The sequence below is a fragment of the Triticum aestivum genome, chromosome 7D, assembly GCF_018294505.1.
Source record: "Triticum aestivum cultivar Chinese Spring chromosome 7D, IWGSC CS RefSeq v2.1, whole genome shotgun sequence".
In the NCBI taxonomy this organism is placed as follows: Eukaryota; Viridiplantae; Streptophyta; class Magnoliopsida; order Poales; family Poaceae; genus Triticum; species Triticum aestivum.
In genome coordinates, this window is record NC_057814.1 from 609,288,384 (window position 1) to 609,300,896 (window position 12,513).

Consider the following 12,513-nt stretch of genomic DNA (forward strand, 5'->3'; position numbering starts at 1 on the left):
CAACAACCTGACAAACGAGATGTTGGCGGATTTTCGGCGGCTGTGGGCCTTGCTTGGATCATCCGCGCCCACCTTATGGCTCGAGGTGCCAGACAAGATCCCTTGGAAGCTTCTCCAGCTCGAGCTCCTATAGCGCGGCGTCTTCATACCGGGTGCAGTTTTCTGGGAAGAACATGATCAAGTTTTCAAACTTTGTTCTAGAAGGCCTGGACGCCTCCTTGCTGGAAATTCTTCATTTGGCTTGTGCTGCAAGATAGGGTGTGATGTGCTCATCGACTGCAGGGTCGTAGTTGGGAGAATGGATATTTCTGTCCGTTGTGTATGCGCAACCTCGAGTCATCGGTACACCTTCTCTAGTATTGCCCCGTCGCGTTGGAAGCGGAGGCGCTAAACAAAATTGCTAGATTAAAAAATATTTATGTATATTTTTTAAGCGCCTATCCAAGCGCTTTGCGTTGGACATGCCCTTAGCCCTGCCTTTTTCATCATCTTAAAAAAAGCTAACCATTTCATGATCCTCTGTAATCCTCTTGGGCGATTTACCCGCTTTTTACCGGAGATCGCACCCTTGCGATTACCCTGTAAACTGTGCTCCCTACCTATCTTAATCTTAATACAAAGCCAGCGTTGCTGGCAGTTAAAAAGAAAACTCTCAAAACTAAACAAAGGAAGAAAAAATTAGCTAAGGTAACAAGACCGCGGTTCCTCTGCCTCACTGCCAGCAGGCACGATCAGAGATCAGGCCTCCCAGCCCCAGATTCAGCTTCCTCCCCTATACACGGTTAATGAACTTATCAGGTAAGCCGTCAGGCGCCACCACCGGAGATGGAGTGGGTCCCCGAGCCATCAGGGAACCGCCGCTGGTGCGTCGGCAACATCCTGCGCCGGAATGTTGAGGTCGGGGAGCACGAAGCCGCCATCGGCTTGCTGCGGCTTCGTTTGCCGCCGCTCCTCCTCTTCAGACCGGATCCTCTTCCGCTTGCTTGACGAGGACGAATGCTCCAGCCTTGTCTGTAACATTGTTCAGAAGGAAAATGTTAGAGCAAGTTTCACACAAACACAGCGTTCCAAACTTTCAGTTCGTCTAGCAAACCAACACCCGGATCGACAGCGACAGACCGTGCTCTGAAATCTAGAGGGAAATTCAGAAAAGGAGTTGTGGCCAAGTCCGGATTGCAGCGTTTTATTCATTCTGCGGCATTAATTAACTGGGCAAGGGAGAGGCACGGTGTACCAATAAGTGGTTAGTGGTTTACATTAGCAGGGGCCAGGATGTTGGCCATGCTAGACAAGAGGAGAGCCCGGACAAAGCAAATCAAAAGCAGGGACCATTTCAGTCGGTTAGGCCGGCCTAAATATATTGCCACTACACTGCAGCTTGTTCGTCCAGCTATGCGTGCTAAATATATTGCACACGCCACAAGGCCGCCACGCACAGCGCAGTGTCACCCGGGGCAGCCGTGGCTGACGACGAGGAAGGTACGTACACCATGCCTCATGGATTATAGTACTAAGTGCAGCAGCTGTGCTACCTGCAGGGCATTAATGAAGGGCACGGGGTTGTCGTGCCCGGCCGGGTAGGTGCGCACAGATCCATTTGCTGGTGGCAGTTAGGATCGGCGGCAACCTGGCCTTGTTTATGGCAAAGGATTCTGGACAGCGTACGGCCAGTGAACACGAAGCAAGACCTCTTCCATGGTTCCACCTATAACTACAATACTGTGCATCCATTTGCACACCCAAGTAGTACGTAGTATAGTAATACTGAACTGCCTACAGTACACACACTCAAGTATCGAACCTACCCTGGGGCAAAAGGGGATCAGAGCTTCCAATTCGAGATACTAAATGACATGTGTTCAGTTCAGAAAGTAACTGATAACGGACCAGGAACTCCGGCTAATGGCATCGACAGCGACACCACCTGAAGAAGACGACGACGAAAATCCACGTCTTAACCTGCCCAAAGCTTATCCGGACAGCACCGGTCGCATTCAGTTTTCTCCCAAGGACGATATGGCGACAACCGACAACAACAACGGTGGTTGAGAGGGATGCGACCATCAAATCGTGCTACGAACCACAGCACAGAGAGATTAAGGCAGGACCCACCCAGTGGTGTGGTGCCCCGCTGGGAGGCTCAGGACGGTCTATGTTTTTTTTCCCATCTCCTTTTGCCATCGATTTATTCACTCGCTCACTTGTGCTTTAAGGCTGCTTTACCATGCAATGCAAGTGGAAGCGCCCACGCCCAAGCCCAAACTATTTTCCTTTCTTTCTTTGTGCCTATGATTGCGCGCTCGGGTGCAGTATATACATCCCACCTAACCTGGAAGCATCTATCTATCTATCTATCTATGCTACACTACGGAGAAGTTAAGACTGGTGTGATAGTGCGCGTGAGGGCAAGGCACTCACCTCTAGTCTGCCGTTCTCCTTGGACAGCGCCGTGCAAGCCCTCTGCAGCGACTCCATCTCCTGTTCCAAGCCAAAGGGGATCGATATAATAAGAACAATGCGGAAATAAATTTGCATGAAAATAGCTACATCATTTATTTATTTTTGAAAAATCCAATAGAAAATGTAAGAGGGAACAAATTGGTGGTGCTGGTTTATTACCTGGCGAAGGCCGGCGTTCTCCGCCGACAGGGACAGCACCAGCTGCTTCACCTCCGGGAGCCTCTGCAGCAAATCACAGCACAAGTTCAGGCCAGATCAAGCAACCCAAAAAGGAATATGCTGATACTTTTTTTTTTGAAATTTTTGTTTGGGAAATCTGGTGCAATCGGTCATCGCTGGGACAGGACAGGACCAACGATCCGGCGTTGATGAGGTGAGTATCTTTTTGGGCAGGCAGCTTTGTTGCCTTTCTGGTCCTTTGGATACCACGAGCGCTTCTGCCCTCGTGCTCCCTCTCTGTCTCCGTCCTCATATGCCAGCAGTGGTTGCACCACACGCTTTATTCCACCGGGCCAAGCTACTAAAAACAATAAAGAATGCCAGCCATTTGAACAGCCTCGCTTCTCCTACGACCGACTCCGTCTGCGTGGACTGTGCTGACGCGGTATAGGCCGAATAGGATGGAAACCTGACTATAGTAAAAGTCTATGACTTCATTCAAATGCTGAAAAATGCCTTCCAAAGTTGCCTTCAACGTAAGATAGAGAGCTGAGTTTCAAACTTACCATCTTCTTCCGCGACCTCTGGCCGGCGGTGCGGGGCGGCGGCACCGGCAGGATCAACGGGCGCCGTGCTCCTCCGGCAGAGCCAACCTGCAGCAGCAGCGGGAGAGCAATTGCAAGATCAGTTGTTAGCTAGGATATGCTGCTGGTGCTGGTAGGAAGAATGAAGAAAGCGAGAGTGGAACCAACCAACCAACGACCAGCCTAAGAAAGCAACAGCAGGGGTGCACGTTGTTTTATAACTCCCCACCAAGAATGCACCGGCGCGCATGCATGCATTGTACTCGCCCCATGCCATTAGCCAAATCACGTGAAACGCATTACGGTTTTGAGTTTTTGAATCGGTCGACCGGCAGTGCGTGAACGCCAACGACCACCTACCTGCTCATCTGTCATCCTATCTACACACTTGGAGTTTTTAATAAATTAATATATATATATATATATATATATATATGAAAAAAAATGGTTTCTCTTTGACGGGGACATAGCTCGCACCCCCTGTGGTGTGGCCTGTGTGCGACAATGACATGTGGGGCCTGTGCGAAGCCATGTATGTACGGTTTGGGAAAGCGGTAGTGTACCGCGTGCGTCACCAGCCGAAAGGCGTCGTGGGTGCTGCTGGCGTGCGGGACCCCCGCTCGAGGTACACGTGGCGGGAGGCGAGTGGCCGGGACACGCCGTATCTGCCACCGTCGCCCCCGCCTCCGTGTCCGGCGGCACGGCAAACCCATAGCTATTGGCAGCGCGCGACCCGGGCGCAACGTCGAGCCAATCGGCGATGCCCACGTGGATACTCAGACCTCCGAACGCCGACGCGCCGGTTTGACGCCGAGAGACTCTCAACTGCATGGCGGGTGGGGCCCGGCCCCACGGGCGGTGCCACTGCCACCGCGGCGCGAGGAGAAAAATCCAAACGCACGCAAGGATAAGGGCCGGCCGAAATGACCACACCGCCCCCCACGAACGACTGTGGTTTGGGGTGAAGGAATTGCCACGGAAGGAGCTGCATGAGTGTTGCAGGCAAGCACGCGACACGTACTAGTACCGTAGAATGGAACGGAACGGCCATGGCGATAAAAAAAATCTAAAGCCATTGACATGTATTTCTGCTGTGAATTAAGTTAGTAGGGGGGCGTGGTTTGACATTCATAGCCGATGGATCTGTGGAACAAGAAGCGGGGTATCTGGAGTTGGACCGAAGAAAACATGCGATAAAAGGGAATGGAAAAAAGATCAGACGTGAGAAAAGGTGAGGAAAAGCGATGTTTCATCGCGAAGTCATCCACCGTTGCTCATCCCCTCCCTCTCTCGGTGGTGACACGAAGGAGGGGTAGTTTCGTCCGTCCCACGAGCAGGAGCAGGCGCTGTACCGAACGAACGGAAAGCACGCAAAGCAGGCAGGCAGCCAACCACGAGAAAGAAAGGAGACAGACAGGAGAAAGCATCAGGGGAAGAAGAAAGCAGCAACTGCAGATGGGGACGCGCGCGCTCCCCTACGTACCTTGGCCAAGGAGGAAGAAGCTGGGGCGGCGATGGCGACCGTCGCCGGCGGCGAGCAGAAGGCGCCGTCCTCGCCGCCGCTGGTGGACGCGCCGGAGCCGGACCCGCCGCTGTAGTCGAGCGGAGACGCGGGGCTGCCGCGTGCCCATCTCCCCTTGTTCTTGTTGGCCGCCGAGCCGGAGCGCGATGCGCGCGTCCGCTTCCCCCGCGCCACCGCCGGCCAGGCCGTCTCCTCCTTCGTCGCGGCTTCGGACGACGGCGGCCCGCTGGTCTTCCAGGGCGGCGTCCACCCGGCGAGGTCGGCCGCGCGGAGCGAGCAGATGATGCCCGCCGCCTCGGCCACCGCCACCGCAACACAGCAGTCGCCATCCTCCGCCATGGCGTCCGGTGAGTGGCAGGCAGAGGAAGGGGAACGACCGGAGGCGTGGACGAGAGAGATTGAGAAGGTAGGCAGGGCGATGGGTGGGAAGGTGGACTGGAAATGAGGGGGGCGTGCGTGGAGTGGAACGGAGGCCAACCAACGCCACGGCGTGGCGTCCCTTTTAAATGGACGGAATAATAATTAGAAGCGCGGAATGGCCGTCAGCCCCACCCCACTCCACTCCTCTCTCCTCTCCTGCAGCTACGGGACGCGCCGCGCGGGCCGCCACGTCCTCCTCCTCCCCCGCGTGACTCTGGACTCTAGACGACCGACGCCGCTTACCGGCGGGGCCCCAGCGCGCGCCCCGCATGTCAGCGACATGGACGGTGTTGTGCGTCCGGACTGGCTTGCTTTCGACGCCGACGACGTGGACGGGCGCCGACCGGGCGCTGTGCAGGCGAGGGGATGACCGGAGACCCCGAGTGGGACCGTGGTGTCAGTGGGTGAGGAGGGCAGCGTAAAGTCAAGGCGTAGGAGGCAAGGCAGCAGCACGGCACGGGTGTGTGCTTGGAGGAGAAGGCGATAGTGGAGGCCTCCCTCTTGGTTTCCGTGTGGCGACCGGTGCGCACAGCGATCTACAAAAGCGGCTGCGGGCGGTGATCGGGGCAAGAGGGAAGAAATGCTAGGGGCAGTCAGAAACAATGCGTTCCTTCGCAACATTTAGAAAGAAACAATGCGTTCCCTCGCAACATTTAGAAAGAAACAATGCGTTCCTTCGCAACATTTAGTACCGTCTTGTTTTTTTGAGAGGATACTAGTACCATCGCATGCATGTTGTAAATAATCTTCTAGGCCTCATTTGGTTCCAAGAGATCTCGAGGCTGCATGCATCAACTGATGCAGAGGCCGAAGGTAATCCTCCATTTTTTTTAAAAGAGATCTCAGGGCGATCCCCGCGCAATTCCCCGTGCGGCCAAACTTACCTGGGCGAGCCCATGGCGCCATTTGGTTGCACACGAGGGGGAGGGATCCCTGCCCAATCCACGTCGTTTCCACGGGAAGAAAAGCCACGACCCTTTAGGTCGGGGAGAGAGGCCACGGCTTGAGAAAGACAAGTGCAGCCGGTGCCGTCAACCAAGATCCAGCGCCCCGCCCCTGAGCTCCTCCGCCGGCGACCAAAGGGACGCGTCGGCCCCCCTCCGTCGATGACTGATGCAACGTCCCTAACCCCCTCCCTCCGGTCCTCGGGATCCACCCCCCACCCCTAGGCCGCCAGCGTGTTCCTCCTCCATACCTAGGCTGACGGCGACTCGGCAAGTCTACTAGTAGAAAAAGGGTCATCTGTCCCGGTTGGTAAGGGCCTTTTGTCCCGGTTGTTGAACCGGGACTAAAGGGTCGTTACTATGCCCTAGCCCTTTAGTCCCGGTTCTTACACGAACCGGGACAGATGGGCCTCCACATGGCCGGTGCGGCGAGCCCAGGCAGGAGGGCCTTTGGTCCCGATTGGTGGCACTAACCGGGACCAATAGGCATCCACGCGTCAGCATTTCAGGGGCTGGGGTTTTTGTTTTTTTTTTGAAAGGGGGGGGGTTGGGGTTTTGGGGGGTTAATTTAGGTGTTTCATATATTGTGTTAGCTAGCTAATTAATAGAGAGAAGTGTCCTCTCTTATCTCCGTGCTTGGTCGACGCTATGTACTACATACATATAGAGAGGACTAGACATGCTAGCTAGTAAGCAAACGAAGGAAACAGAAAATCGTCATGAACATATGCATACGGAGAGAAGTGATATCGACCACCTCTCCTTCTCCGAGGGATTGGTCGAACAACAAGTTCTCGTATATCTATCCGGCACTACCGGCTACATATATACAATAATTATCTCTTACAATATAATCTCCTAATTATATATGAACACAGGGTCCACATAGTATTCTCCGTTTTCAGCGATCACGTGGTCAAAGAAGAATGCCGCCAATTCCTCTTGAATTGCTCGCATACGATCTGGTGGTAGGAGTTCATCCCGCATCCGAAAGATCTAATTTGAAGAAGGGGGTCGATACATACATATATATACATATATATATATATATATATATATATATGAAACTCAACACAAATGATGGTAATAAAATAAAATTGTGAATATTATTGCTTACGCACTTCATATTGTTCATCAGAGTAGCCCCGCTCACAGGTCGTGTGGCGGATGGACTCGCAAACGTAGTATCCACAGAAATCATTCCCTTGTTCCTGCCACAACCACCTTACAAGAAATAGAGGTCAATCAAACTGATAAGCAAGCATGCTAAATGGTATTGATGAAACTAGCGCTTGAATCACTAGGAGATGCGCGGAACATGCTACTATAGTATTTACATTCGGGTGTCTAAATTGCAGCTTCTTCGGCAGTCCCGGAGCTTTTTTGGTGAATTTTCTCCAAACCCTGCCAGACAAAGAAACAATTACTTGATATCAGGAAATGAACAAAGTTGCGTATCTTGTGGTGGGTTGCTCGATTTCGGTCTAGCTTTTGTGCGGACGATGCTGCATTCTTCATCAATCCGGCGAGGGAGGATCTTGCTACGGTGCCGCCATTCTGCAGCCATTTGGGAGTGCTTCTGGGTTGAAACAAACATGGTAAAGACGGTGGCCTACCCCATTTCCTACTCGAATATGAATATGCAACCTATATTGGTTGAGTTTGGGATTCTGCGGGGGAATCTCCCATGCCAGTACTCGGGGCTACCTTCGGGAATCAGAAAGCCAAAGAGAGTTGAGGTTCAACCTATGATCGACAAAATTTCAGGCAAATTGTCTCTGAGAAAAGGTAGGCTCCTTAATGGGATGGGGAGGTTGGTTTATGTCAACTCGGTGGTAACGACAATAGCTACATGTTTCTTGACGGTCTTTCCACTAGACAAATGGCTTGTCAAAAAAGTGGACAAGCTGCGAAGAAATTTTCTTTGGGAGGCGGACGATACAAACATTGGTGGGAAAAGACCGGTAAATTGGAAGCAAGTTTGCTCACTAAAAAAATATGGTGGTTTCGGTGTCAAGAATTTTGAATGCTTTGGTCAAGCCCTAAGGATCAGATGGGAGTGGTTCCAGTGGGATGAGGCGGGCAGGCCATGGAAGGGCACAATGGCACCTTGCGATGTGACGGACAAACAACTTTTCTCGAGTTGCACTAAGATTCAGCTGGGGGACGGTGATGTTGCCGGTTTCTGGAGGGAACAATGGCTCAATGGGGAGGCTCCTTCCTTGGTGGCACCAGAGATGTTCAAGCTAGCCAGATTCAAGAAGCTTACTGTCAAGGAGGCGCTGCACAATGGGCGACGGATGTAGGGATCGTCTGGCTATGGGAGAAGATCTAGGGAGTGGTCTTAACAGAGGACAGAGACCGGGTAGAATGCATGGACTTTAACTGCAGGCGGTGTATATTCTACTTCCTCTGCCTACGATGCCCAGTTTGCGCCTAGGATTGAAAGGCCGGGGCTGACACGACTGTGGAAGGAAAAGATGGAGGGGAGGAACGGGTTCTACATATGGCTGCTCCTACAGAACAGAAATTGGACAGCGAACCGTTTACAAGCCCGGGGATGGCCGCACGACAATGTTTGTTATCTCTGTGACCAGCAGCCGGAAACCGCGGACCACATCACAATGTGGTGCTGCATTACGAAGGAGGTTCTGGTTCATCTGCAGGGGCCAAACACCTGGATGAGCGTGGATGCTTTCTCAGCGCCATCCATTGAGGAGTGGTGGTCGAGGCTGCGCTCCGGCCATGGGACCAGGAACAAGACCAAGGAGATCACCTTGGCGGCTTACGTCACCTGGAGTATTTGGAAGGAAAGGAATCGCATGACTTCCGAGCAAAAAGAATTAACGGCCATCGCATTAGACGGCCTGATCGGGGATGAGGTGCAGATGTTCTATGAGGCCACCAAAGTGATGGATTTTCCTGGCACCTCGAATGTCTTTGTAACACTTCTATTCTCCTTTAATGCCAAAGCAGAGCTCCTGCTGTTCACGTCAAAAAAGAAAAGCTGTTTACATATGCCCCCCTTTGACATTTTCATCTTGCCCTCCAAATGAAACATGTGTTGGTAAAAACTCGACCCTGTCTCTCGTTCCAAGCCCCCGTTTCTCACAGAGCATATGATGGATTTTCCTAAACAACATCATTTTTTTTTTCAAAACGGAGGCAAAGATTGCCTCGTCTATTAATTAAGCAGAAGAGAATTGCCCAGTTAATTACGGAAAACCGGGCAAAAACCGGAACAACAAGGGCCAAGCCCACTCCCAGAGACAGACACACAGGGCAGAGCCCACCCTAATCGACAACATGTCGACCTGCACCCAGACAACGGAACTCCGACTCAGACGGAGAACTCAGAAGAACAAAACCAGGCGACAGCTGGCGCCACGAAAAATCGCCGAATGGGCCACTTGTAGCCAGTCATCGTATACCACAGGGCCCCGCCGCCGCAGCTTCGACTCCACAGCAACAAACAAACCGAGGCAAAACCGCGAACACGCCGGAGAAGATCCGACTACCGCAACCAGTGCCGCGTCGCCGACATCGCTCCCACCATCATCGTTGCCACAGAAGTCTGGTCGCCACAGAGATCCTTTCGGGGCCGCCGCCCCGACATCCACCGCTCCGTCGCGCCCAGCGCACTCCACCGGCACCGCCTTCCGGGGCCGCCGCCCCGACATACCACCGCTCTCGTCGAGCAGCAACGCCGCACAGCCCAGCTGCCCGGCAGCCCACGCTGCTCAGGGCAACCGCTTGCAGACCACGAATGTTGCACCACATCTGGGGCCGCCGCCCCGACATAAAGTCAGACTGCCCCCTCTAGGGCGCATCGACCGAGCCGACACCCTCACCGCCCAAGCGGGACAAGGATGCCACCCAACCAATGTCGAGATCGAGCCCCACCTCATAGAGCTGCTACTCGCATTGTTCCCGAGATCGCCATCTCGGCGCACAAACAAAAACCACTCGGAGCCACCGCCCCGACGTCCACTGTCCCCGGCGACGAAGAGATCTGTGCAAAACGCAATATGCTGACTCTGGTCCCTGGTTGTTTGCTTTGTCCGCATCATGTCTGGCATTGCATCCCACGATCAGGGTACTACCTAGGTCCGGCCAGAGCTGTGATGGCGAACATGCTGGCCCTGCTAATATAACCACTGATTGGTATACATGACACATGACAGCGTTTGATCATAGCGGTAGCTCGCCGTGCCTCTGCTTTCCCCAGTTAATGAGAGCCGTAGGAAGGACCAAAATGTGCAATTCCCCTCTAGACTTGAGAGTCCAATAGCTCTGTTCTGTTCTGTTTTGTTAGTTTTCCTTTTATTTTGAAAGCCATATCTCTTCCCTCGCAAAACTAAAAAAGAAAGCCATCTCTGACCGTGCGTGCTGCCAGGGACAAATTTTACAGACAAGCTTAGATCCGGTCGTGGTACCTGACGGCTAACCCGATAAATTTATTAACCGTGCATATGGGAGGAAGCGAAAAACGGGATCTCTGACCGTGCGTGCTGCCAGGGAAGAAGAGGTGCCGGTCTCATTACCTGAGCTGATAAACCTTTTTTTTTGTTTAGTTGTTGTGAGTTTTTACTGTTCGTTTCTTCTGTCCTATGATGCGGAGGAGGCATCCATGTAGCTCAAGTTCCGGGCGTGCTTATACCTGGCCATGGGAAGCCCGGCCCGGCCCGATGCTGCCCCCGGGCCAGGCTCGGGCCTAGATCTTGAGCCCGAAGGCCGGGCCGGGCCTGGGCCCGTCATTTTTGCATTTCTCTGAAGGTCGGGCCGGGCCAGCCCGGAGCCCGACAGGCTTTTATGTGTTCGGGCCGGGCTCGGGCCCAGAAAACACGGGCCTGGGTTTTTTTCGTCGGGCTTGGCTAGGCCCGGCCCGAGATAGATGTTGAAACTTACCTTTGTCCAAAAGATCTCTGATAAATTGAGAAGTAGAGAAACTAATCTCAGATTGTTACGGTCTCAACATTAACTGTAAATATGCTGAAGCTGAACAAATTACTGTGCACACGGCGGCAGACCTGGGAAACAACAAGGAACAAACCCCGGATGTCGGAGCACATAGAGATTTCCAGGAGAACAAAACGACCAGAAGAAATCTTTCCCTATTTATAAAGCACGGATTGACTTTGTCGACTTCACCGTCACAATACGCTTCTTTCCGTAAATTTACGCTTTCGTTATTTTACTTTGCTATCCGAGGCGGTACTAATTTCAAACCCCCGTTAGTACAGTTTGTGCCACGCTGGGGCCTTTCCCGTGCAACCTGGTCCTCGCTTTGCTGGGCCTATATGCCCAATGGGCTTCCACGATCCGCTTAATAAAAATAAAAATAAAAAAAGGTGCTCATGTGGGATTCGAAGACAGGACCTCCTGTTCCATCAAGAGGAACGCAACCAACTGAACTCAATTACACTTGTGTTAAAAACCGATGTTCCTTCTCAAATAATTAGTCCCACCTCGCTTCTTTGCATTAATTCTCACCAATTTAAATACGGGGGTGTTAAACAAGTCAACAAGTAGCCTCGAGACTTGATACAGAGATAATGTGAGAAGAGAACTTGGAAGGGCCCTGTGGAGGGAGAGAGAAGAAAAAGCATGTATCAGACGTGGACAAGGAGGGCTGGGTGGAAACACGGGGGAACAAGGACACGGCTGGTAACCATGTCACCCTGCTAGCAGCAGCAGACGGCGACGAGGACGACCATGTCAGGGAGATGCCGATGAGGACGCAAGGACATGGCTGGCGACCGTGAGACGGTGACGAGGACGACCATGTCAGGGAGATGCCGATGAGGACGCAAGGACATGGCGGGCGACCGTGAGACGGTGACGAAGACGCGTGCCTTTGCATGGTGTGTACTAGCGTGTTAACTCTCACACCTTTTCCCTCTCTTATTGGGTTATTATTCTGTAATTGTTTGACTTAATTTTTTTAATTTATCAACAAACTGTTCTTCACATTAGGTTATCATTTGGTTTCAGAGAACAACGCACCCATAAATACCTCATATATTTCTTAGAAAGACATAATTTTGTAATATTTTTCTATAAAATATTTTTTATTTAATCATGAAAAAAGCAACAACGGCAACATAAAGTTGGTGTGACATATGTGGAACAATCACATTGTGAAAAAAAGCAACAACAGCAAAAAAATATCACATAATGATACTGTGATGTGATTTTGGTGCTTTTCTCATAAAAGAAATCCTATGAATTTCAAAAAAATGAATGTTTACTACTTAAATCCTAGCCTGTATAGCTGCACAGGTTGAGTTTTCAACGTTCCCTTGCGCTGGCATGGTACAATGTGACGTGCGGTGGCTGAGTTCATCGCATTGGGATTTTTTTTGCGGGGACATCGCATTGGGATCGATCATGCTCGGACCCATTGTGATTTGGTGAACACCGC

At 52.1% G+C, this 12,513-nt stretch overlaps 1 protein-coding gene across 1 annotated transcript; it reads right to left on the reverse strand.

The window, feature by feature from the left end:
- Positions 1 to 423: 423 nt before the first annotated feature.
- LOC123167274 (uncharacterized) lies at positions 424 to 5,241 on the reverse strand. The gene is made up of 5 exons (XM_044585104.1): positions 4,687 to 5,241; positions 3,186 to 3,272; positions 2,620 to 2,682; positions 2,419 to 2,478; positions 424 to 1,011 (listed from the first exon to the last, which is right to left on the reverse strand). Exons 1-5 carry the CDS (start codon positions 5,062 to 5,064, stop codon positions 847 to 849), a joined length of 753 nt encoding a protein of 250 aa, XP_044441039.1. The 5' UTR covers positions 5,065 to 5,241; the 3' UTR covers positions 424 to 846.
- Positions 5,242 to 12,513: the final 7,272 nt, after the last annotated feature.

Coding starts and splice junctions, on each gene's coding strand:
- LOC123167274 (XM_044585104.1), bottom strand. CDS start 5,064: ATGGCGGAGGATGGCGACTGCTGTGTTGCGGTGGCGGTGGCCGAGGCG. Junction 3,273..4,686: donor CTTCTTCCTCCTTGGCCAAG/GTACGTAGGGGA, acceptor CTGCTGCTGCAG/GTTGGCTCTGCCGGAGGAGC. Junction 2,479..2,619: donor AGAACGCCGGCCTTCGCCAG/GTAATAAACCAG, acceptor GGCTTGGAACAG/GAGATGGAGTCGCTGCAGAG.